Below are 27,503 nucleotides of genomic sequence, written 5' to 3'. Positions count from 1 at the left end.
CTTCCCCAAGCTAGAATTCGGGTTTCTTTCTTACTAAAAGGGAGGGAAAGTGGTTGATTGCTGGAACCTCTCTGGAGCCAGAGTCCTTTGTTCTCACTACTGTCCAGGGAGGTCACAATGTTACTATAAACCTCTAATAATGCAAACGCTATTCTCTGTTATGCAACTTTTATATCTGTGTGAATGGAAAGGTGTTATACCCTTGAAGGTCAGAGCCTTGGGAATGGGCCCTTCGGTCAGTGTGAGGCTCTAGGCAACCAGTTCTTAACTTGCAGCAAAAGCAACAAGATGCAAAGGTTAAAGTAAAAGAAACAGATCTGATACCGAGTCAGATTTGTTCTTCCTTATGGGAAGAACTGTGTGCAACACAGTTTGGGCAGAAAACATTTAACTGTTCTTGGGAAGTGTTGCCTTATATGACTCCATTGGAAGTTACTGTCTCACCATTTTGCTAACCAGATCCTCCCAACAACCCTGTGAAGGGCAAGTCTTATTATTTCAAGTTTCCTGATGGGGAAAATGAGACTCTGGGTAGTAAGAGAATTCGCAGGGTTGTGCGGGAACTGGAGCCCTCAGCTAAGCCAGGACAGCCCACTGAGTGGCTCCCAGGGCGTCCTACCCGAGCTGCGAGTCTCTGATGCCCGCTTTATCCTTCGCTGCCTCTGTGCTGACTTCTCTTTTTCACTTGAATGCGTTTCTTATCATCTCCAGGGCTGAGGTCACCCTTTGTGTCAGTAGGAGTCTGTTCTTGTTCCTCTCGGTCCTGGCAAGAAAAAAGCAGGAATTCTGAAAATCGGCAATTATCCCTCCTGGTTCCTTTGTACAGTGCCCCATAAATAATTTATTTGGATTGAGGGACTGGAGACTGAAAACGTATATTGGATCTTGCTGCAACCGGGTGGATTCTACGTTCAGGACTTGAGTGTAGTGGGAAAAAGGAGTGTGCCTTTGAAATCAGAGGAGACTTTGACCTGAGAACCCAGGTGGAAGTGCTGGAGGCGGGCAGCGTCAAGAAGGAGCATTTTCATAGCACATAAAGGTCCCTCTCAGGGTTCCCACGTGCAGACCCTACGTGCTTTACGGCTGGGGTTTGCAAACAACGCAGCCTGGAACTGGAAGACTCTGGGAGAGGTCTGAGCTCAGGCACTTTCCAAGTGCCTCCTGCTACACTCGATACCTGCATGAAACAAAGAAAATTGTGTTTGCCAGGCTCGCTCGCTGAAGTCACAGGACTCTGCGTATCATGCAGCAGTCTGGAATTCCTACAAAAACTCATCAGAAAGGGAATGTGGCCCGCCACACGGACACAGTCGTCTACCCAACTTTTCAGATCAAAACGTTCAGTACAGAGTTGAAAAACCATGTGATGGTCATGGATTTTGTGAAGAGGAACTGGTTTCCCTCCCAGAGAAGAGCCAAAGTTTGTATCATCCGTATGTATCAAGGCCTGAAGACAGCTGAGCAGCCAGCCAGCAGATATGAGGTAAGGCTGAATTGGGGCGCACACCTCATTCTGAGAAATGGAGTGCTACTCTTCAAACAGACAGCTCAGATGTTCTATCTGGTCTGATAAATTAATCATCGGTTTAGTTTTTCTCAAAGGATTTGGAAAAGACTTTCTCATCCCTTAATTTACTTCAGTTTTTGAAATATGAGGCGGGGGTGGCGGGTGGAATTGGATAACTGAAATTTACACATGACACACTTCTGCCCTTACAAACCTTTAATAGTGCTCCAAAGAGCTGGATAATTTGTATCCACGTTTAGAAACTGCAGTCTATTTCTGGGGATAAATTTTCTTAGCTCTGTGTGTTTGCAGTCATCTGTCTTTAAAAACAAATTCCCATTTGTTTCCTGATGCGTTTCGCAGGAGATTATCTATGCCTTGCTTTGATCAAGTTAACATAGAATGATTTAAGCTACACCAGTAAGAATGGGCTTTTATTTTTTGATAGTGAGATCTTATTTTTAAACAGGAACTACTTTTTGTGGGAGAAAAAAGGAGAACTTGGGAGATTGAGAATGTCACAGTTAGATAAACACATTACTCTGAAGTATATTTGTATTCTGTAACTAGAATAAGCCACAAGCAGTTATCCTCCAGAAGGTAAACACACGCGAAATCTGATCAGGTCTTTATTGTACATGGAATAAATTATGAATGACATTGTAATTGATTCCCATATAGCTCACTTACCCATCCCTTTTGATAAATGTAACATGCAAATTGCTAATGTTTTATGAAGAAGTAACCTTTCTGAATACTGATGCTGTTGTTAGGAAAGGCTTCCCATGAATGCTGGCAAAACCCCTGGTTCTTTTGTTTCCCACACTGGGCTTCCTTATTCCAGGGCAATGTCAGAACCTGTTCTGCTGGGTTCAAGGCTGGCTTCTTCCAGTGCCAGCCCCAGGATTGTGAATTTCCATGTTCACCACAGAGATATAAAGGCCACAGAAATAATGGTGTTAGTTAAATTCAGTAATAGTTGTTCACTAGTTCATTGCCCAATCAACCAGAGAAAAAGGTGTGCAATTAGAATATAATTGAAGGAAACCAGAGATGTTATTATTCACGAAGAATTAATCAGATGGGGACAGAATTTTATCATTGTGTAGTTTTCGCTGAGGTTATTTTTCAGTCCTCCAGAGAGAGAGAAAAACTTGTTGAATTATATCAGCTTGCATTTTTAAAAAGTGTTCATGGGTCCGTTTTAAACCCTCAATGGCAAAGAGCAGCTCCTGTGTCCTCAATTTTTTTTGTATGCATAAAACTTTGTTTATTCCTTTAGCAGCATTGAAGGTAACAGTGTGGAAAACTGTATCTTTGTAGGAGACTGTAAAAACTTCTATTATACTGACGGCCGCAGCTACAGCATTTTTGCGTGACTCAACTCTGTTCCAACCCCCATTTCCAAATACAGACAACAATTGAAGTTGTGTGCCTGCTGCTTGAGAGAAACCTGGAGTCGCAAGTCTTATGTTAAAGTGAGTCTGAGACCCACAGCAATCAGGTCAACTGAACTCTCTTCACCATGTCTGTGATGTGAAAGGTGGCCCAGGCAGGGCCTGCTTCCTCCGCTCAAGTGCAGGCCAAGTGTGAACACTCAGACAGGATCTGAGCCTCTGATCTCCCTGAATTCCAAGCTCTGTTCTTTCACTAGCAAACATTTCAGCTTAAAATATTCCACATCCATTGAACTGTTCTCCCTGTTATTCCCACTGGGGAACGGCAGCACCATTTAGGGTAGGAAACCCAGCAGGAAGGCAACTTCCTGGCTCACTTCTCAAGCTGAACTGATGAGAGCCCAATTAACAGCCTCTGGGTTCTGTTAGACTTGGCCCAGTGACCCCTTCTCTCTCAAAGGCTCCAAGGCCATTGGTTAACTTGCCAGGGCTTTAACCATAAAGTACCTGATGGGGTGAAAAATGAGCCTGGTCAGTGGGATGAACTCTCAATGCACAAAGGTGCTGGATTAAAGAAACTGGCTGCCTCTCCAGGAAAAGTGAGTTTGGGGTATTTTGCTTCTATAAAAACCTTATGGATTTCAGGTCCTTCCCAGGAGGACCTACAGATTTATTTGAGCTGAGTTTAAGATCTAAGGCTGGCATTTTTCTAAAACTATCACCTTAGTTCTGAGCTGTGTTAACACTTGGAGATACTGCCTCTCATCCGAGAGAGGCAGTGACCCAGCTTAACTCTGGCCCCAGGATGATCCAGCCACACTCAATCCCTGTCTGAAGCTACCTTTAAATAGGAACAGCAAGCATATGTGTTGTGCTGAAAGGCAGAGAGGATTGGAGGCAGATGGTGGTGAGGAGGCTGAAGACCCCGGTCTTCACGTTTGTAAAGCCGCAATCCCTGCTGACTCCAACAATGCCCCAAACTATTAAAAAAGTACAGTATGCTCAGGACCTTTGTCCTTCTGCAAACATACTTGACAAATTTTGGACATCAGAATAACTGTAACTGGGCAAGGAGGTGGATGTGCATTTGGGTTCTGGTTGCTGTCAACATTGCAAGCGTGGCCGCTTTCCAAGATCTGCTGTTTAGGGCCGCGTGTACCATTTCCCTGATTCAGGAAGGGAAGCCACGTAGAATCCAGAGATGTGCTCATGTTTCCCAGTGCTGGAGTGTGAGGTGGCATCTGTCAATACTTGGAGGCTTTCTAATGGTAGGCACGGGCCAGGACATGCCAGCCACGTCTTACCCATCTGTCTTCTTGTAGGTGACAGTTTCTGATGCATTTAATCGTTAGATGGACCAGGGAGAGCTTCTGTGCTTGGTGGTCACCATCTGGCCATGCTTCTCAACATTTCTTCAAACCTCTGGCATTTCTGCCTCTTCTTCCTAATCATCCTTTTTTGGAGGGAGGGAATGGGGGGTTGTGGCGCTCAATTCCAACTGAATATAAGCATCATGGCAACATTTCATCATTTTTTTTTTAATTTACTGACTTTTGCACATATTTAACTACACTCTGACGAGCTTAGATGTATGCACACATCAATGATATATGATCACTGCAACCAAGGTACTAAACACACCCATCACTGCTAAAGATTTCCTTATGTTCTTTGTGTTGCTTTTTCTATTTTTTTTTTTTTTTTTGGCAGTAAAAGCATCATGAGATCTATCTCCTTAACGTATTTTGAAGTAACAGTGTCATATTATTAAGCATAGGCGTTGTGTCATATAGGAAAGTGCTAGAACTTACTCATTTTGCGTAACTGAAGTTTTATGTTTTATGCGTAGCATTCCACATTCCCCCTCCCCGAGGTCCCGGCAACCACTGTTCTATTTTCTGTTTCCACGAATTTACCTGGTTTGGATACTTCATATAAGTGGAACACTGCAGGGCAAACGATGCCATTTGTCCTTCTGTGACTGGTTTATATCACTTCTCACAATGTCTTCTAGTTTTATTCATGTTGTCACAAATGGTAGAGTTCTGTTCTTTTTTTAAGGCTGAATAATATTCTAGTGTGTATGTATTGGGGCTTCCCAGGTGATGCTAGTGGTAAAAACCTGCCTGCCAGTGCAGAGGACGTAAGAGATGCAGGTTCGATCCTGGGTTGGGAAGATCCCCTGCGGGAGCGCATGGCAACCCACTCCAGTATTCTTGCCTGGAGAATCCCACGGACAGAGGAGCCTGGTGGGCTACAGTCCACAAAGTCGCAAAGAGTCAAGCAGGATTGAAGCAACTTAGCACAAATATACGCATGTATGTATTACGTTCTCTTTATCTGTTTATCTGTCAGTGGATAACTGGATTGTCTTCTCTTGGTGAACTTTAAAAGCTATACATGCCCATGACCCAGCCAAGGCCCTTGTGACCCGAGTCTGCCATGTGTGTGTGTCAAGTTTGCTGTGTTCCTTCAAAGAGCTTTAAACTTGATTCTGACGTGAGGTTACGTCACTTGAAAACACTTTGATCCTTTTGAGCCTTACTTTTTGGCAGACTTTAGTCAAGGCAATTCTTCTCAATCATGGATGATTTTACTCCCTAGAGGATATTTGGTGATGCCTGCAGACACTGAGACATTTCTGGTTTTCACGATGCAGGAGAGATGTTCCTGGTACCCACTGGGTAGAGGCCATGATGCTGTTAAATATCCTGCAGCTCCCGAGACAGTCCCCAGCCTCAGAACAATGAGCTGCTCATCCTGAAACGTCCTCAGTGTGGAGGCTGAGGAACCCTGGTCTCGGGCTAATTGAGCCTCACTATGTATTAAAAATTTATTGGATCTAAGTATAGTTGATTTACAATGCTGTTTTAATTTTTGCTGTACAAAAAAGTGATTCAGTTATACATATATATAATATTCTTTTTCGTATTTATTTCCACTATGGTTTATCACAAGATGTTGAATATAGTTCCCTGTGCTATACAGCAGGACCTTGGTGTTTATCCAGCCTGTATATAGTAGTTTGCATCTGCCACTTCACCTTCTACCACCACCCCTCAGCCTTGGCAATCACAAGTCTGTTCTCTACGTTCCTGAGTCTGTTTCTGTTTTATAGATAAGTTCATTTGTGCCATATTTTAGATTCTGCTTATAAGATGTATCATGTGATATCTTATTCTCTGACCTCACTTAGTATAATAACCTCTAGGTCCATCCGTGTGGCTGCAAATGCCATTCTTTTCATTCTTTTTAATGCGTGAATGTTATTCCAGTGTTGTTTGTGCCACATCTTCTTTATCCACTCACCTATCAGTGGACACTTAGGTTGCTTCCATGTCTTGACTGTTGTACATAGAGCTGCTATGAACATAGGGGTGCATATCTTTTTGAATTATAGTATTGCCTGGATAATGTGAAGTCAAGTGGACCTTAGGAAGCATCACTATGAACAAAGCTAGTGGAGGTGATAGAATTCCAGCTGAGTTATTTCAAATCCTAAAAGATGATGCTTTTAAAGTGCTGCAGTCAGTATGCCAGCAAATTTGGAAAACTCAGCAGTGGCCACAGGACAAGGTCAATTTTCATTCCAATTCCAAAGAAGGGCAATGCCAAAGAATGCTCAAACTACCACACAATTGCACTCATTGCACATGCTGGCAAAGTAATTCCCCAAATTCTCCACACTAAGCTTCAATAGTTTATGAATTGAGAACTTCTAGATGTTCAAGCTGGATTTAGAAAAGGCAGAGGAATCAGAGATCAAGTGGCCAACATCTGTTGGATCATAGAAAAAGCAAGAGAATTCCAGAAAAACATCTACTTCTGCTTTATTGACTACACCAAAGCCTTTAACTGTGTGGATCACAACAAACTGTGAAGAATTCTTCAAGAGATGGGAATACCAGACCACCTTATTGTGTGCTGGTCAAGAAGCAACAGTTAGAACCAGACATGAAACAACAGACTGGTTCCAAATTGACAAAGGAATATGGCAAGGCTGTATATTGTCACTTTGCTTATTTAACTTATATGCAGAGTACATCAGGCTAAATGCCTGGCTGGATGAAGCACGGACTGGAGAAATATCACAAGAAATGCCGGGAGAAATATCAATCACCTCAGATATGCAGATGACACCACTCTTATGGAATAAAGTGAAGAGGAACTAAAGAGCCTCTTGATGGAGGTGAAAGAGGAGAGTGGAAAAGTTGGCTTAAAGCTCAACATTGGAAAAATGAAGATCATGGCATCCAGTTCCATTACTTCATGGCAAATAGATGAGGAAACAATGGAAACAGTGAGAGACTATTTTCTTGGGCTCCAGCATCACTGCAGACAATGACTGCAGCCATGAAACTGAAAGACGCTTGCTTCTTGGAAGAAAAGCTATGACCAACCTAGACAGCATATTAAAAAGCAGAGACATTACTTTGTCACCAAAGGTCTGTCTAGTCAAGGCTATGGTTTTTCCATTGGTCATGTATGGATGTGAGAGTTGGACTATAAAGAGAGCTGAGTGCCAAAGAATTGATGCTTTTGAACTGTGGTGTTGGAGAAGACTCTTGAGAGTCCCTTGGACTGCAAGGAGATCCAACCAGTCAATCCTAAAGGAAATCAATTCTGAATATTCATTGGAAGGACTGATGCTGAAGCTCCAATACTTCAGCCACCTGATGCGAAGAACTGACTCCTTGGAAAAGACCCAGATGCTTGGAAAGATTGAAGGCAGGAGGAGAAAGGGACAACAGAGGGTGAGATGATTGGATGGGATCACTGACTTCATGCATATGAGTTTGAGTGGGCTCTGGGAGTTGATGATGGGCTGGGAAGCCTGGTGTGCTGCAGTCCATGGGGTTGCAAAGAGTCAGACATGACTGAGCGAGTGAAGTAAAGTAAATGCCCAGAAGTAGAATTTCTGGATCATATGGCAACTCTATTTTTAGTTTTTTTGAGGGACCTCCATACTGTTTTCCATAGTTCAGCCCCACTATTAAGGCCCGCTCCTTGTGAGTTCAGTTCAGTCACTCAGTTGTGTCTGACTCTTTACATCCCCATGGACTGCAGCACGCCAGGATTCCCTGTCCATCACCAATTCCTAGACCCTGCTCAAACTCATGTCCATCGAGTCGGTGATGTCATCCAACCATCTCATCCTCTGTCATCCCCTTCTTTTTCTGCCTTCAATCTTTCCCAGCATCAGGGTCTTTTCCAATGAGTCAGTTCTTTGCATCTTGTGGCCAAAGTATTGGAGTTTCAGCTTCCGCATCAGTCCTTCCAGTGAATATTCAGGGTGGATTTCCTTTAGGATGGACTGGTTGGATCTCCTTGCTGTCTGAGGGGCTCTCAAGAGTCTCTTCCAGCCCCACAGCTCAGCCTCACAAGTCACAGTTCTCAACACCACTTAACGCCCTGGGTTTGTGATATCTTGCTACCAGGGCCAGAGGGAACATGAACTGTCTCCAGCTCTGAGTGAGTTCCTGGAAGCGTCTGGCGGGCTTCTGTCTAGTAGCTCTTTTCCTGCGTTCAGGTCATTCTCCCCACGTGTGTGCTTGCATGCTCAGTTGCTAACTTGTGTCAGACTCTTGTGACCCCATGGACTGTAGCCCTGCAGGCTCCTCTGTCCATGGGATTCTTCAGGCAGAAATATTGGAGTGGGTTGCCTTTTCCTTCTCCAGGAGATCTTCCCAACCCAGGGATTGAATTCATGTCTCCTGCATCTCTTCCATTGGCAGACAGTTTCTTTTCCCACAGGCAAGTCAATATTCAGTCAGAGACTGGTGGGCCCCTTTGCAGGTTACTGTAACTCTCTTTCCTTGCTGTTCTTTGGTATTTCATTGCACTAATTCTGGCTACCTCAGCCTCTCTGAATCCTCACCTCTGCCTCCTCCACTCAGTGAGATGCCAGGCTGTCAAGTTTCCCCTTCCTGATACACAGCCTGAAAGGTGCCTCTCTGTAGGGACAGGTGTAGGGCTCATTTCTCTGGTTCCCCGTTCCTCCAGAATTATAGCCCTCCACTGTGTGTGTCCAGCGTCTTTAAACAATTGCTTCATAGCTTTTGTCCGGTTTCTCCATCATGGTTGGTAGCAGACGTGTCTGCCCCTGTGGTTGTGATGTCCCTGAGACTCCCCAGTGGTAAAGAGTGCAGGAGGTACAGGAGACGTGGGCTTAATCCCTGGGTTGGGAAGATCCTCTGGAGAAGGGAATGGCAACCCACTCCAGTATTCTTGTCTGGAGAATGCCATGGAGAGAGGAGCCGGGCGAGCTACAGTTCATGGGGTCACAAAAGAGTTTGACATGACTGAGCGTGCACACACACACACACACACACACACACACACACTGGAAGTTGAGAAACACTGCTCTGGGCTTTGATGAAAGTTTTCCAGTTGTTGAAAGGAGCCCTTAGGTAATATGAAAGAAAAACACTCAAGTTTTAAGTGCTTAAGCTTCCAGAGAACTTTATTTAGGAAATAGTCATCAAGACCTAAGAGAAGATGAGACAAACATTCCCTTTCTGCTCATAGTAGCCAAAAGGTACAGAACAATGTACCTGTTTCCCAACCAAGCTGAAGAGACTTCCCCAGATCAGAGGCTTCTGAGTCTCGCTTTTCTTCCTGAAGTCTTGGCCTCCAAGTGATGCTTTTCTGGGATGAGTTGGTGGTTCTGGCTGCAGCAAAGGTGCTGAGCCCTCCAGAGTCAGGACTAAGAAAAGGACATTTCGCAAAGGACAATAAGTATTTCAATTCACTTTGCCACCCAGTGAACAGGTCGGAATCCTGTGCCTCATGGCTAGGACCTGAGAGTGTAGTGGGTGATCCTTCTAGAATTTCCTAGAAGCTTCAGCCACTCATCCATTGACAATGGTTGGTAGCCTCTGTCCAGATGCAGGAGGAAATCCAAGAGACGAAAGATGGAGTGTCCACCCTTGGGAATCAGTGCTTCCACTGACCACTTTCTTCCCCGCCTCCCTGCCCGTGCCAATGGGAGGCTGGCCATGAGGGGGTGGGGTCCTGAAGAGGCACAGAGGTCTGAGGTTGGAGATGAGTTTTGGTATGCCAAGGAGCATGCCTGCTGACTGACATCTCCACATTAACTGCACTGTGAATTCCACGAAAGGTGAAGTGCAGGTTGGTCTGGAACATTTACAGCTGAGCCACTTGAGACTGATCTGACATCATTTTGACCAACTTGCTGGGAGAAATATCAATAACCTCAGATATACAGATGATACCACCCTTATGGGAGAAAGGGAAGAAATAAAGAGCCTCTTGATGAAAGTGAAAGAGGAGAGTGAAAAAGTTGGCTTAAAGCTCAATATTCAGAAAACTAAGATCCTGGCATCCAGTCCCATCACTTCATGGCAAATAGATGGGGAAACAGTGGAAACAGTGACAGACTTTATTTTGGGGGCTCCAAAATCACTGCAGATGATGACTGCAGCCATGGTATTAAAAGACACTCCTTGGAAGAAAAGCTATGACCAACCTAGACAGCATATTAAAAAGCAGAGACATTACTTTGCCTACAAAGGACTGTCTGGTCCTTTGTTTTTTTCCAGTAGTCATGTATGGATGTGAGAGTTGGACTATAAAGAAAGCTGAGCACCGAAGAATTGATGCTTTTGAACTGTGGTGTTGGAGAAGACTCGAGTGTCCCTTGAACTACAAGGAGAGCCAACCAGTCAATCCTAAAGGAAATCAGTCCTGACTATTCATTGGAAGGACTGATGTTGAAGCTGAAACTCCAATGCTTTGGCCACCTGATGTGAAGAACTGACTCATTGGAAAAGACCCTGCCTGATTCTGAGAAAGATTGAAGGCAGGAGGAGAAGGGGACGACAGAGGATGAGATGGTTGGATGGTGTCACTGACTCAATGGACGTGAGTTTGAGTAAACTCCAGGAGTTGGTGATGGACAGGGAGGCCTGGCATGTTGCTGTCCACGGGGTCTCAGAGTCAGACATGACTGAGTGACTGAAATGAACTGATCAGGAAGCTGGGTGTGGGTAGGAGGACCGTGGCTACATTTCAGCCAAGCCAAGGCAGAGGAGATGTGGGTCAAAGGTGGGATGTGTGACTAAGAGTGGAGGCGCTGGATGGAGTCTTCCTGGGGTCTTGTTAGCTCAGTGACCTTGGCAAGTTCCTTGATCTCTTTGAGTTTTAGTTTCCTTATCTGTGCTCATGAGAACCATGGTGGCATCCAACATAGAGGGCTGCTGGGAGGATTAAGGGAGATAATCTATAAGAAAGCTGAGCTTCGGGCATGGCACAGAGGCAGCCTTCTGTGAGGTGAGTCGTCACTGGAGTTCATGCTCTGGTGTGTCTTTTTCTGTCATCCCCAACTTTGAAGCAGAGCCATGGCATGAAGACGTGGCCCCTGGGGCCAGGGCTAATTGTGACCAGTGCTTTGAGGATGCCGCCGCTTGCCGGAAATCCTGTTTAAATTGGGTGAACATCCCCGCTCTCCTTCCCCACCCTCAAAGTGCCAAGTGACAGGGACCGGTGACCTTCTGTACCCTTGGCTCAGCAATCTCCATCCCCAGACAACTCAGGGATTAGTCACCACCTTGTGCTTGAGCTGAATGAACAATTGCTGCTCAGATCTCACCCAGTCCCGTGGCCATCTGTCAGTTCCATCTTTGACAAGAGATGATAGAGAAGGTGAGTTCACACACATCTGATTCCTGCCTGGTAAAGCCAGGGTTAGGTCAGGAAGTACAGCAGGGCATCTCTCATGAAAGATGCACCCTCCCTTCGAAGACCTGCTGTGCTCTGAATGGGGTTTGTCACCTCATAAAGGGCTGAATGGCCCTCATGCTGTAGAGTCCTTCAGAAGCCCTGGGGAGACCTTTCTAAGAATATAGACCCCTAGGCTCTGGGAAAGGGGAGAGTCCAGACACCTCTGGTTCTTTTTTTTTTTCATTTTGAAGCTTTTAGATTTTAAGTGCACTGGGAAATCATTGAATTTTAAAGAGTAACATAGTCTCGTTTTTAATTGAACTGCAGTTGATTTACATTGTTGCACTAGTTTCAGGCGCCCAGCAGAGTGATACACACACAAATATATATACATGTATACTTTTGCAGATTCTTTCCCCTATTACAAAATATTGACTATTGCTCCTGTCCTATACAGAAGGTCCTTGTTTATCTACTTGACATACAGTATTAATCCCAATCTCCCAGTTTATCCCTCCCCTTCCCCTTTGGTAACCATAAGTTCATTTTCTAAGTCTGTAAGTCTGTTTCTGTTCTGTAAATAAGTTCAGAGTCAAATATATATAATTATATATATATAATTTTATAATTATATATATATATAATTATATATATAATTATATAATTGTTTTTAAATTCTGCATATAAGCAAATCATATGATGGTTGCCTTTCTCTCTCTGACTTACATCGCCTTGTGTGACAACCTCTAGGTCTATCCATGTTGCTGAGTCTTTTTTTTAATGGCTTTTAAAATCTTTTTTATGGCAGAGTACAAAAATCTTTTTTTTTAACTTGACAACCAGGTGATTAGGATACAGGTCCAAAGCCTTGATCTGGAAGTTTCAGACTGATATTTTCCAACCACATGAGCCAAGGAGAAAGTGACAAAGAAGGCCGTGTGAATTGCCTGTGTTGAGAAAGCTGACGTGAAGGGGGAGAGGGCATGGGGGCGAAACGATCAGAGGGCAGAGTGTCTGCACCACTCTGTGCAAGGAGAGCTGAGATGGGGCTGGAACAAAGGGGACTGTGTTGGTTGGTCTCTGAATTGCCCCATTGATCCCCACCACAGCTGTGCGAGGCATAGGAGCCCTGTTTTTCCAAAGAGAAGATTCTGTGAGACCCAGGAAATGAGGTCCAGAGACCCTGTTAGGAGCGGCCGAAGGAAGCTTTAGCTACGTCAGCTCTGCCGCTGTGCTTCTGGCTTGGTGTTGGGGCAGAGGAGCAGGAAGCAGCCTTTTTCGGGAGAGCAATAGTTGGGGACACCCCCCGGGACGTCAGAGTGGGCCCTGGAGAAAGTGGGCTCTGCCTGAATCGGGTGGGAGGAGGTGTTATTGAGCCCCCAGCTCTCCTTCTGCTTTGGGCAGCTCTTCTTCCTGCGGCTTTTCCACTAAGCACTTCCTTGCAGTTTGTGAGTCCCATGTGGGCTCATAGTGTCCTCTGTTTGTTTCTTTGTCCCAGGTCCTCTTCCTTCTCTAGGGGAGCAGATGGACCAAAGGGGAGATACTGGGCTGGATTGCTTTAAAAAGTATATCAGGGGACTGGTATGTGCCAGGAGCCGCGCTTGGTGCGGGGGGCACGGAGGTCCAGACAGCAGCGCTTGCTGTCCCTTCTCGTCCTCTGCTCAGGGAGGCAGCCTGTCGTTGCCGAGTCAGGGCCTACATGGACCCGTAGACCAGAGAGCTCCGCGAGACCACACTGGGAAAGAGAGCTCTGGGCACGTGCTTCACAGCAGAATGTGAGTTTCCTGTGACCCAAAGGGAGCAGGAGAATGTGGGAATGGAGAAAAGGAAGACACTTCAGGCAGATGGGATGGCAATTTCTAGGCGGTGGCACAGGCAGGGAGAACCTAAACAAAACCTGGTCTTCTGTAGAATTGCATCTAGAATTTGCAGGAATTGCTGAAAGAGGGGAGCCAGGCGGAGAGAGAGCTCCTGAAATTTCCTTCGGGTTCCCTTGAGTTTGTGGCTGAGGACCGATCTGTGCTGTGAAATTCCACAAGACCGAAGAACAGCTGGCAAGGGAGGAGGCAAAGCTCCTGGGATGCTGCCAGGTGAATGGTGCTCAGAGCTCACTCAGGGCCATGGGGGCACGGGTGTTCCCAGCCGTCCAGAATGCAGAGAGCTCCCTGAACGGATGGAACGCTCAGTGGAGCTGCAGTAAGGGCCTGCCTTGAAAGTCTGCTGAGTCAGCCCCAGAGGAGAGGCTATTTCTAGGTCCGTGTGTACTCCGTCACTTCAGTCGTGTCCAGCTCTTTGCGACCCCATGGACTGCAGCCCTTCAGGCTCCTCTGTCCATGGGATTCTCCAGGCAAGAGTACTGGAGTGGGGTGCTGTGCCCTCCTCCAGGGGATCTTTCTGACCCAGGGATGGAATCCGCATCTCTTACATATCCTGCCTTGGCAGGCAGGCTCCTTTACCACTAGCGCCACCTGGGAAGCCCCATTCCAGGTCCATCCTATAACAACTTAAAACAGTCTTAAAAGAAACAAGCTGTTTCACAAGTTGTTTAACTGCCTGCCAGAACCAAGTTCAACACTCTTTAAAAGATTACAACAAAATCCATCAAGTCATAATACAAAATTAAAAATATCTGGCATCCAGATAAAGCTTTCTATGTATCAAAGCAGCAGGAAAGTATGATTTAACCCGGGGAAATTATGATTAATAGAAGCAGATCCCTAAATGGATGGAGAGATGATGGAATAGCAAGCAAGGACTTTTTAAGAAGCTCTTGTATATACTATAAATATATTACTATTCCTTTAAATTCAAGGATTTAAGGGAAGATATTACAATAAATGGGAAGAGAAATAGTTGACATAAAAATAAACCAAATAGAACTTATAGAGAAGAAAATAAAGTGATTCTTTAATGTTATCTGAAATGGAAGTTTTACTAGGTGGTAGTAACAGGAAATTGGATGCTATAGAGGAAGTGATCATTGAAATTTCTGATTGAACACAAAGGAGGGAAAAAAGAGGGATTGATATAAAAATATCCAAGACCCATATAATTAGAATCTTAGAAAGAATAGGCATGGGGTGAGGGTACGGAAAAGTTCTGAAGAAATAATGGCTAAAAATTTTCATAATGTAGTGGAACTTATATCAAAGCATTGCCTAATATATAGGCCAGGTATACTCGGCAGAGGCCAGATCAGCAGGATTGGCCCATGTCATGTGAAATAGTATAGATTTCAGTGTTTCCGCCGTGGTGGTCCACAAGCATTATCAGTCAGCATTCTCCAGTCCAAGGAAGTTGCTTCTTTGTTTCCTTGTGCTCTATATAAGTTAACTGAGGAAATTGTTTATTTACTCATGAGATAATACCAGTTTCATGTAGGATCATACGTAGTTTCAGCTCTGATCAGCTATTCAGTTCTCTTCAGTCACACAGTTGTGTCCAATTCTTTGCGACCCCATGGACTGCTGCATATTAGACTTCCCTGTCCAACACCAACTCCTGGAGCTTACTCAAACTCCTGTCCATCGAGTTGGTGATGCCATCCACCATCTCATCCTCTGTCATTCCCTTCTCCTCCCGCCTTCAATCTTTCCGAGCATGAGGGTCTTTTCTAAGGAGTCAGTTCTTCACATCAGGTGGCCAAAGTATTGGAATTTCAGCTTCAGCATCAGTCCTTCCAATGAATATTCAGGATTGATTTCCTTTAGGATTGACTGGTTTGATCTCCTTGATACCCAAGGGACTCTCAAGAGTCTTTTCTGCACCACAGTTCAAAAGCATCAATTCTTTGGTGCTCAGCCTTCTTTATGGTCAAACTCTCACAACCATACATGACTACTGGAAAAACCATTTGACTAGACAGACCTTAGTCAGCAAAGTAATGTCTGTGTTTTTAAATATGCTGTCTAGGTTTGTCATTGCTTTTCTTCCAAGGAGCGTCTTTTAATTTCATGGCTGCAGACACCATCTGCAGTGATTTTGAAACCCAAGAAAATAAAGTCTCTCACTGTTTCCATTGTTTCCCCATGATCTCCATTTTTTTGAATGTTAAGCTTTAAGCTAGTTTTTTCACTCTGCTCTTTTGCCTTCATCGAGAGGCCCTTTAGTTTCTCTTTGCTTTCTGCCCTAAGGGTGGTATCATCTGCATATCTAAGGTTATTGATATTTCTCCCAGCAATCTTGATTCCAGCTTGTGTTTCATCCAGCCCAGCACATGATGTACTCTGCATATAAATTAAATAAGCTGGGTAACAATATATAGCTTTGACATACTGCTTTCCCAATTTGGAACCAGTCTGTTGTTCCATGTCAGGTTCTAACTGTTGCTTCTTGACCTCCATACAGATTTCTCAGGAGGCAGGTAAGGTGGTCTAGTATTCCTGTCTCAAACAATCTGGGCAGATAACTGTGTTATTCTTCTATTGCTGCAAAGCAAATGATCACATACTTAGTACTTTAAAACAATACCTATTTATTATTTTACAGTTTTGGCCCCTCTGCTTAGGGTCTTTCCAGGCTGACTCAAGGTGTCAGATGAGGCTGTGATCACATCTGTAGCTCAGAGGCCTCTTCCAAGATCCATGGTTATTGTCAGAATTCAGCTCCTTGTGGCTGCAGGACCACAGTCCCCATTGTCTCGATGGGGCTTGGGTGGCGCACTCAGCTCCCTGAGGTTGTCCTCAGGCCTTGTCACGTGGTTCTGGCCATAGGCAGTTCACAGCATGTTTGTTTGCTTCCTCAAGGTCAGAAGGACAGTCTCGCTGCTTTGAATCCCTCTGACTTCATTTAAGGGCACATCTGATTAGGTCAGGTCTACCTAACATGATCTCCCTTGGATTAGCTCCACAGCAGCAGATTAACAACCTCAGCTGCATCTGTAAGAACCTTTTGCGATATAACGTAATTTAGTTGTAGCAATGATAGCCCATCGTGTTTACAGGTTCTGTTCACACTCAAAAGAAAGAGAACTTTTGGGGCATGTGAATATTCTGGTACCGTACTGTATTTAAAACCTTTGTATCTGTGCAAAGAGGGAAATCATAGGAGCCCTGGATTTGAAGAAACACAGGTGTGAACCTCTATTAGGAGCGTCATAAGAAAAGGAGTCCCTAATCTGTTCTAGCTCATGACTGTGCCCCTAGCAACAGGTCAGCCTTCAAGAAACACTGTGGAGTATGTGTGTGAGTGGGTGAATGAATGAACAAAAGTGCACCAAGCGTGTTTTAGCTGAAAACCTGAGGCCAGAGTGAATGACGATCGATGGCTTCAGGCATGGAACACAGCACCCTCTGGTTTGATATGTATGTTAGGCTCCCTTCCAGAGTCACTCATTTTTTACTGATCAACAGACAGATGGATAGACAGACAGACATCGGCTCTAGTTTGCCAAAATGACGCTCCAAAATAGAGGTCAGTCCTACTCCCCTTTTCATTAATCAAATTCCTAATAGAGAAATTATTTAATTTCCTCTCTGTGAGTCTAATTTATATCCCTTCTTCTTCCAGAGAAGACTTGGAGACAGCTCCAAAAAGGAGTGTCTTGGAAAATATCCAGAATTTAGGAATAATAATGTATCAGAGAAACAAACAGGGCTGAAGACAAAAATGAGGGCACAATTTTCTTAGAGCAGACAACAAATTGCTTGCCATTCTGTACTGAGGACAAGAAGCCTCTTCCCAGAAAGCCACTGCAACCAGGGCAAGGGGGTGGGCCCTACCCTGCGGAGGGTTCAGAGCCTCTGATCCAGCCCTCCACTGACAGAAAGTTCATGAACCTCAGGATTTTAGCCACAGATGCGCTCAGCTCCTTGCTAATGAGTTCTGGACAGTGCTGCCTTCTCTGGTGTAGCTGCTTTGTGACTCTACAGTTTCAGAGGAAGCCTGTTCAGCGGCGGTAGTTTAGGTGTGTGAAAGGGATCATGTGTCAGTTAATGGACATGAAGAGGGGCCCAGGGTGCACAGGAGATGTGTGGGCTCAGAGTCATAGTTTGCTCCTCACTGTTGATGTAATACTCAGGAAAGAAGATTAGCGGTGATCCCAATGTGTGCGTCCCACTGTGCCAGCCCTCAATCACAGGGAACAAAAATCTGAAGACTTCCCATGCAATGTTGTTATTCAGTTGCCAAGTCATGTCTGACTCTTTGCGACCCCATGGACTGTAACACAGCAGGCCTCCCTGTCCCTCACCGTCTCCGGGAGCTTGCTCAAACTCTTGTCCATCCAGTCGGTGATGCCATCCAGCCATCTCATCCTCTGTCATCTCCTTCTCCTCCCGCCTTCAATCTTTCTCAGAATCAGGGTCTTTTCAAATGAGTCAGTTCTTCATATCAGGTGGCCAAAGTATGGAGTTTCAGCTTCAGCATCAGTCCTTCCAATAAATATTCAGGACTGATTTTCTTTAGGATGGACTGGTTGGACCTCCTTGCCGTCTAAGGGACTCTCAAGAGTCTTCTCCAACACCACAGTTCAAAAGCATCAAATCTTTGGCACTCTGCCTATTTTATGGTCCAACTCTCACATCTGTACATGCTGGCTGGAAAGACCATAGCCTTGATTGTATGGACCATTGTCAGCAAAGTGATGTCTTTGCTTTTTAATACACTGTCTCGGTCTGTCATAGCTTTCCTTCCAAGAAGCAATTGTTTTCTAATTCTATGCAATACTTCCACAATAAACAGCCCCTCACTCAGGTCTGGTTGTGTCATTTGTGGGGACCAGTACAAAATGAAAGTGTGGACTCCATGTTAAACAATCTGGGGGAAATAGTCATTTAAGTTTCTAAAATATGTCTCTTTCCTTTCTTCCGTGGTCTTTTTCTTGATTTGTTATGATGGTTTTTATTTGCTATTGAACGTTTGTCCAAGTAAAAACAATTAAAATTTTAAATCATTACCATAAATTTTACTGTTCGTCTATGTATTATGTGATGCCAGTTTTAACACAAATACACACAAATACAAAAGCATTGAACTCATCTGTGAAATTACTGAAATGATACCATTTTTATTTTTTAATCTCAACCATGTATATATGTATTCTTAATAGAACAATGGAAACTCTGCAGAAACCAATTCAGATTTTAATTTCGTTCCTTGGTATAATCATATTTTACCAACACTCTCTATTTCACTTTACTGATGAGTAGGGAAGGACCGAAAGGAAAGTGGACTGTGGTTGCCCATGTCTTCCTTTCCTTCTAGGCCATTCTTTTCAGCATAAATGTGTGGCTAGGAAGGGCTGTAACGGAAGTAAGAACAGATATGAGAGTGTTACCAGTTTAAGGGTGGGGGGAAGGGATAGTTAGGGGTTTGGGGTGGACATGTACACACCGCTGTATTTAAGATGGATCACCAACAAGGACTTACTGTATAGCACATGGAACTCTGCTCAACGTTATGTGGCAGCCTGGATGGGAGGGACATTTGGCGGAGAGTGGATACATGTATATATATGGCTGAATCCCTTCTTGTCCACCTGAACTATCACAACGTGTTTGATAATTAGCTGTACTCCCAATACAAAATAAAAAGTTCAAAAAAAAGAAATTGGTAAAAGGCCAGATGAGAAATTCAAGCGAGGCTTTATTGGGCCCCTGCTGTAGCAGCAGCAAATGAGAACAAGTGTAAGGGCCCCTTGCTCAGTCCCTGAGGGGATGTGTGAGCTGATTCCTTGTGTGGGGTGAGGGTAATGGTGTGTCTGCGGGTCGGGCTGGAGGGGTGGCTCAGGAGCTTTGCCCGTGCCTTTGGTGGCATCCAGTGTAGTTGGCCTGAACAGTACTCTGCTTTTGCCCCTAGCTCTTCAGAAGGACTTCCCTGGTGGCTCAGGCAGTAAAGAACCTGCCTGCAATGCAGGAGATATGGGTTAAATCCCTGGGTCAGGAAGATCCCCTGGAGAAGGGTTGGCAACCCACTCCAGTATTCTTGCCTAGAGAATTCCGTGGACAGAGGAGCCTGGTGGGCTACAGTCCACAGGGTCACAAAGAGTCAGACACGACTGAGCAACTAATACTGCTACTACTTCAGAACTGGCAATTGGATTTTTGGTCTTTTTGTATCTTATTGTCCATAATTTGCCCCAATACAGCTATTTTAGTCTCTTATAGTTTCTTTGCAGTTGGTTGCTTGAGGAGACGTTTGTCCAGGTCCAAGCACTGCAGCAAAGGGTCCTGGGTCCCAGCCGGTCTCAATAGCGTTGCTCGGTCATTTGTGTTTTCCAGAAACCCATACCATCTTCCTGCATTAGGAGGAAGTCTGGTTCCAGCGGGGGCTGCCAGCCCTCAGCTTGCTTGGTCTTAGGGTAATTTGCTTGCCTTGTATTCCCTCTGAGTCTCGTCAAACTCCTACACTGTAGGTTCACCTGACTTCTGAGACCAAGGCACCCCTGAACACCTTCTGTGAGTGGAACAGCAAGGAATCAACACACACGCACACGTGCACGATCTGCTGTCCATGAGGTGTGCACACAAAGCGCGAGTGCACAGATGAAGGCCTCCAAAGAACCTAGATGGCGATACCCGCAGCACAGGCCACGGAAGGAAAAGCGGGAAGGTCGGGCTGCATCGACACAAAAAGCCGTGTGCATCCAAAGACCCCGTGGCAGAGTGAAAGCAGCCCACCTGCCTGGCTGAGCCCAGGGACCTTGTTCTGAGTGAGACAAGCCAGGCACGGGGGGCATGCTGTTGCTTGACTTCACTTGCCTGAGGCCCCTGGAGCAGTTAAATTCACAGAGACAGAAGGCAGATTGGTGGCTGCCAGGGACTGGTGGGAGCTGGGGATGGAAAACCATTGTTTAATGGGGACGGAGTTTCAGTCTGTGAAGATGGAAACGCTCTGGAGACAGAGAGAGGATGTGGTTGCACACGGTGAATGTACTTGGTCTCATGGGCTTCGACACTTCCAGTGGCAAATTTCATGTTGTGTATGTTGTTGTTGTTCATTTGCTAAGTCGTGTCCAACTCTTTGCAACCTCATGGGCTGCAGCACACCAGGCTTCCCTGTCCTTCACTGTCTCCTAGAGCTTGCTCAGACTCACATCCACTGAGTCAGTGATGCCATCCAAGCATCTCATCCTCTGTCGCCTCCTTTTCCTCCTGCCCTCAGTCTTTCTCAGCATCAGGGTCTTTTCCAGTGAGTCGGCTCTTCTCATCAGGTGGCCATAGTATTGTGTATATTATACAACAATTAAAAAATAATCCAAGACGGCAACACTAAACCAGCACATGGCCGTCAAGGTGAGGGCCCAGAGCCATGGTTGGCGGTCCTGCCCTAACTTGTGCTTACAGATGCCCAAGACAGTTCTCTTTAACTGGATGGTGAGGTGCCTGAGGTCAAGGTCCCATCATTTCTCTCTAACTCTATGTTGAACTGAAACTCTAAGATAAATTGGAGCTTATTCATGGTATGTTTTAAAAAGTCGTCCTTATTAAGGCATAATTTACATTCATTAATATTCATAACTTTATAACTGAGCACTTCATTTTGTTTTGACAAATGTGTGCAGTTATATACCTAGTTCCAAATCATGATATAGGGCATTTACACTGACCCAGAAAGTTCCTTGTGCCCTTTGCACTCCATGTCCTCCCCCCAGCTCAGCCCTAGCAACCATGGGTTTGCTTTCTGCCACTTTATTTTTCCCTGGTCAGCAGCTTCTATAGCTGAAATCACACAGTATGCGATTATTTGTGTCTGTCATTAGTTTCTGTTGGAGCTTTGGCATCTTAATGAAATAAATGATGTTCTGTTGAGACATCAGAGGGGTGAGGGCTTGGGCCCTGACTCGTGTAAACTTGGATTTTGATCCTTCCCTTGCCCCTTATTAATTTGGACTATACGTGAACTCTTACCTTTCTCAGCATCAGCTGATTCCTATACAGGTTGGAGTTAAGAAATCTGGGGCATTCGTGGGGACTGGAGAAAGTGGTGGATGGAAATTTGAGGCAGGGCTTGGCTCAACATGAGAGTTCAGTAATGCTTTGTTGTTGATATCATATTGTAGTTTTTTAAGATAATTTTTATTTATTAATTTAAAAATTGAAGTATAGTTGATTTGCGGTATTGTCTTAGTTTCAGGTGTACAGCACAGTGAGATATATACACACAAATATATATATATACATATATATATTCTTTTTCAGATTCTTTTCCCTATAGGTGATTACAAAATGTTGAATAAAGTTCCCTGTGCTGTGTAGTGGATACTTATTGGTTATCTATTTTACGTAGAGTAGTGTGTATATGTTACTATGACCCAAAGTCCTAATTTATCCCTCCCCACCCTTTCCCTTTTGGTAGCCATAAGTCTGCTTCCTATGGTTGTGGGTCTGTTGTATTATTTTATTGATATTGTTATTAACAATAATGTTAAACGTCATATTCAATTGGAAGTACAGTGGTACCTTCCTTCCTGCGTTGCCATAGAGACTCAAAATGCCTGGGAAGCATCTAGCACAATGCTTGGCACGGGGTAACTGCTGTGCTGTGCTTAGTTCCTCAGTCGTGTCCAACTCTGCGACCCCATGGACTGTAGCCTGGCAGGCTCCTCTGTCCATGAGTATTCTCCAGGCAAGAATATTGGCGTGGGTTCAGTTCAGTTCAGTCGCTCAGTCGTGTCTGACTGTTTGCGACCCCATGAATCGCAGCACGCCAGGCTTCCCTGTCCATCACCAACTCCCGGACTTCACTCAGACTCAAATCCATCGAGTCAGTGATGCCATCCAGCCATCTCATCCTCGGTTGTCCCCTTCTCCTCCTGCCCCCAATCCCTCCCAGCATCAGAGTCTTTTCCAATGAGTCAACTTTTCGCATGAGGGGCCAAAGTACTGGAGTTTCAGCTTCAGCATCATTCCTTCCAAAGAAATCCCAGGACTGATCTGCTTCAGAATGGACTGGTTGGATCTCCTTGCAGTCCAAAGGACTCTCAAGAGTCTTCTCCAACACCACAGTTCAAGAGCATCAATTCTTCGGCGCTCAGCCTTCTTCACAGTCCAACTCTCACATCCATACATGACTACTGGAAAAACTATAGCCTTGACTAGACGGACCTTAGTCAGCAAAGTAATATCTCTGCTTTTCAATATGCTATCTAGGTTGTTCATAACTTTTCTTCCAAGGAGTAAGCGTCTTTTAATTTCATGGCTGCAGTCACCATCTGCAGTGATTTTGGAGCCCCCGAAAATAAAGTCTGCCACTGTTTCCACCATTTCCTCATCTATTTCCCACGAAGTGATGGGACCGGATGCCATGATTTTCGTTTTCTGAATGTTGAGCTTTAAGCCAACTTTTTCACTCTCCTCTTTCACTTTCATCAAGAGGCTTTTTAGTTCCTCTTCACTTTCTGCCATGCCCTTTTCCAGTGGATCTTCCTGACCCAGGAATCAAACTGGGGTCTCCTGCATTGCAGGGGGATTCTTTACCAGCTAAGCTACCAGGGAAACCCTAACTGCTGTGTAGGGCATCTTATTATTATTAAGCTCGAAGGACTCTATTCTGCTATTTCTCACCAAGTCATTCTGAAAAGGTGTGAAAATCAGCTATATAAAGTGCTCCTTTTAGATTGCTTTCTGTCAGTCTGGCTAAAAAAGTCATAAACAGCAGCCCCCAGTGTGAGATGGGAGGGACTTTCCCCACAAGCTCAGGCGAGGTGTTCCTGGGAACGGGTGAGCCAGAGAACAGGAAACACCTTGTCCTTTTCTTCGTCCTCTTTGTCTCTCTTTCTTTGAAAGAAGGAAAGTGACCGCAGTTGAGTGAAACGCTGTAGGCCTGAGTGGGTGACTGGGCCTTCAGAACTTCCTGAGGTGTTCCGAAGTCAGAGTCACGGTGTTGCGTCCTGTGCTGAAGTGTTGCAAGCAGCGTGGGTCTCTGAGGGAAAGCGGACAGGGATAGTAAACAATTACTGGGGAAAGAAGAAGCTTCCACCAGGTACAAGGAATAGATTCAGTTTCTGGAATCATCAGCTCCCACTTTAAAGTTAGGAGAAGAGCGTCGCCCACGATGAAACACAGCAGAACGCGCTGAAAGGCAAGCTCCAGGAGTCCGGGGAGATCTGCCTCTCTGATACACAAACCTGACTTTGTAGCTGGGCGGTCACCATGCCTGTAACGTGGCTGTGCTTGCCCTGCACACCTGATGTTTGTGTAAAAGTCTCCAGCCAAGTGCTCCATCATTGCTACCCCATTTATCCCTGCAGACCGACAGGACTAGGGTCACAGGGGGCGAAATGAAGCCTGAACTCACTGAAGCCCACTTCCCATTAGGCAGCCAGGGGAGGCCTTCTTCCTGCATGAGTCTCACAAGAGGAGGAACGGTTGAAATGATCTATCCTCTTTAGATTCTGATTTGTCTCAGTTTCAAGCCAGAACCCCTCCTCCAGACACCACCCTTGAAAAATCAAAGTGAAGGAAAAGCAAGGAGAGATGCCGAGGTTGGACTGTAGCATTTTTTTTTAAGGTTCTAATAAGGGAATGGTCCCACCATTTGCAATCAGATAAGGGGCATTATCTCGATAATAAAAGGCAATTGAGAATCTAAATGAAAAATCTAATGCTTTTCATGCTGATTTATTTTAGATTAGAAAAAGTTAAACCAGATGTAAACATGAAGAGATGAAGCGTGAAGGGGGAATCGTGGCAGAGTGATAAATCTCAGTTTTGAGTTATTATAGGTGCAGGGTTACATTAACCAGAAGACACACCGTTGATCCATACACTGCTCCGACATTAATTATTGTTGCAGAAGAGAGTTCAGAAGATTGAATACAGACACGCAGCACTGGCGAAGATCAATCGTGTCTAAATTAACCATGAAGAGTGCACGCTAGACCCCAAAGAGGTTGCATTAACCTATTGGCGGTCCAACCTGGAGCCATCTATGCCTCGTGCTTGTTATCTGCCCTTCAGTGGGACTTCCCACATCCTCAGGAGAAGACACTGGGATGCTGAGAAGAAATGGTCCTCTTTTTTGCTTTTCTGTTGGTAGACTCCAACCAATGTCTACCTTTATCCTAAAAAAGAAGATAGGATAAAGGTATCCTATCCATTCTGAAGGAGATCAGCCCTGGGATTTATTTGGAAGGAATGATGCTAAAGCTGAAACTCCAGTACTTTGGCCACCTCATGCGAAGAGTTGACTCACTGGAAAAGACTCTGATGCTGGGAGGGATTGGGGGCAGGAGGAGAAGGGGACGACAGAGGATGAGATGGCTGGATGGCATTACTGGCTCGATGGATGTGAGTCTGAGTGAACTCCAGGAGTTGGTGATGGACAGGGAGGCCTGGCGTGTTGCGATTCATGGGGTCGCAAAGAGTCGGACACGACTGAGCAACTGAACTGAACTGAACTGATCTTTACCCTAAGATAGGATGTCTTAGGATATCCTGATATCCTGCCGACCAAATCCACCTGTGATCTTTGACAACTTGGGATTTAAGTAGTTTCAGACTGTCTCCTATGTTTTCTCTGCCAAGCCGGCAGGGGTCCAGAAGAGGCAGAGTGGAGCTAGGGTTCTATGTAGGCCTGGAAACTCCTGTTCTCGCTTCTGTTTTCTTTCTTGGGATCTATGAAGTTTCAGTCTTTGTTTTAGTTGCTCAATGCTTCACAAAACCCATGAATCATCTCTAACTACCTCCCCACCTCTACACACACGCATGCACACACACACACTTCTATGGGGAATGCTGAGAACATGACATTCTAGTTGTTTTGAATCTGGCATTTAGTAGCTCCTTGAATTACCAAATCTTTCCACACCCCAGAGTTCATGTCTAATATAAGCAGAGATAACATATGTCTTGTGGAAACTGCATGAGGGGCATTTGGAAAACATTATCCTAGGGACCGTAAGTCCATTAAATGTCTGTGGTCCCCATCCACAGTTTTCTCCATCCAAAACTCTTGGGGACAAGTGTAAGTCAATAGTGACCTTTCAGTTTTATTTCAGAAAGATGATCCTGCATAAAATTCCCAATGGAATCTGAGTAGCACCCTGTAATTAAGCTCATTGATGTTTCTCCAATAAAAATATGTGAATATTCACATTACATGGAATACATTAACATTATAAATAGCCCCAGGTTAGCTCAGGGAAGGTTTTGCTGTCAAGATTAGTTTTCTACAAACTCAGAGAGAAAAAGTCTCAGATTTCAGAGCTTCAGGGATTTTAGAATTGCACATCAGGGATTATGGGTTCATAGTGAGTACTCCGATGTCTTGAAGGGAAAGTCAGTACACTGCAAATCCAGCAAAAGACAATAATATATTTGTTTCTTAGAGCACAGATATTATGGTAGGACTTTGGAGGAGTGAGTGAAAAAACGTGGAAGTTGTTCTGTAGAGTATTTAGTCTCATACAAGTGGAAGTCTCCAGTATTATTGTACCCACGTTGTTCAAATCAACTTCAGGCTCCCAAGGGAATTCATAGATCTATCTGCAGTCAGTGTGATCAGTATCCGAGCTGGTGTCAGGTGTGAGCCCAGAATTTCTGCTGGTAGGTGGGACTCCGTAGGAGGCAGGTGGTGAGACAATGTGGAGGAACTCCAGACCAGGCTCAGAGGGGCCGTCATAGGTGCCGGAGCCACCGCAGTCCTGCTCCTGGGCACTCAGGTCTCTAACTCCCTCTGGGTCTTGATTTCACTGCGTAAAAAAACACCTGTGTGTGTTCTGGCAGCTTCTCAGGGACTTTGGAGAGTCCAGATGAGCTGATGTGTATGCAGGAGATTTACAGACTGGAGCGTTTCCTATGATTGTGAGATCCGTGATTCTTTTAATGTGGCTGATCCTGGTCATAGTTTTTCACTTCCAAGGAGCCATTCTAATTGCTGGGTTCTAGTCTGGGCTTCTTCGCTTGATTAGTCAGCGTGTGTGACTTTGGGCAATTTACTTCCCCTTTGTGTGCCTTAATTTCCACCTCTGCAAAATTGAAATAGTAATTACGTTTCTCTCACCGAGCTGTCTTAGGATCCAGAGTTAATTGCCTGGCATGCAATGAGCCCTCAGTGCCAGCTCCACCTGTGACCCTGGGCTTGAAGCAGGCTCAGCAGCCTCTGGGAACAGAGGTGACAAAGAGACCTTGAATCTTTCCCCCTATTGGGTGTCTTTGATAAATTACTGTTGCCGTTCACTAAATAACACACTGTTGGCTTCAAAGACCTAAAGGAGATAAAGTCTTGAATGGACTGAGTGAGGAGTCACTCAGTGATTAGTCCTGTTGGATCCTTATCTGACACCATGTATAAAACTTAACTCAAAATGGGTCAAAGAGCTAAAACCATAAAACTCTTAGAGGAAAACATAGGTGAGACCTTCAAGACATGGGACTTAGCAATAATTTCTTAAGCATACCTCCAAAAAGCATAATTAACAAAAGAAAAAAATAGGCAAATTGGACTTTATGAAGACTTTAAAAATTTGTGCATTGAAAAATATATCAACATAGTAAAAGGGTAACCTGCAGAATGGGAGAAAATATTTGTAAATCATACGTCTGATGAGAGAATGATATCCAGAATATGTAGAGAACACGTAAAACTCAAGAACAGATAAACAATCAGTTCAAATATGGGCAAAGGCTTGGATAAAGATTTCTCCAACAAGAAATCTAAATGGCCAATAAGCACAAGAAGAGATGGCTGAGCATTAATAATCATTAGGGAAAAAGCCAAGAAAAACTGCAATGAGACACTACTTCACACCTATTTGAGTGTGGTACTATGGAAAAAAAAAGCCCCCAAATAATAATTGTTGGTGGAGGGTGTGGGAGACATTAAAATACTTATGCATTGTTGATGGGAGTGCAAATGGTACAGCCTCTGCAAATAACAGTATGTTTGGTCCTCAAAAAATTAAAAATAGAATTGTCATATGATTCAGCAGTTCCACTCCTGGGTACATATCAAAAAGAACTGAAAGCAAAATCTCA

The 27,503-nt window shown here is 44.7% G+C and overlaps 1 protein-coding gene across 2 annotated transcripts in view; it reads left to right on the top strand.

Moving 5' to 3' along the window:
• The first annotated feature begins 1,243 nt into the window (after positions 1–1,243).
• The window catches only part of C23H10orf90 (chromosome 23 C10orf90 homolog), a 243,710-nt gene continuing 217,450 nt past the window's right edge, over positions 1,244–27,503 (top strand). For both annotated transcript variants that reach the window (XM_068961757.1, XM_068961756.1), the window contains exon 1: positions 1,244–1,483. In XM_068961757.1, the coding sequence (XP_068817858.1) occupies positions 1,244–1,483 (240 nt within the window). The remainder of the gene's footprint in view (positions 1,484–27,503) is intronic.

The sequence above is a fragment of the Capricornis sumatraensis genome, chromosome 23 (assembly GCF_032405125.1).
Source record: "Capricornis sumatraensis isolate serow.1 chromosome 23, serow.2, whole genome shotgun sequence".
Classification (NCBI taxonomy): Eukaryota; Metazoa; Chordata; class Mammalia; order Artiodactyla; family Bovidae; genus Capricornis; species Capricornis sumatraensis.
The sequence above is the reverse complement of the archived record's forward strand: the minus strand, read 5'-3'. Positions and strand labels throughout refer to the sequence as shown.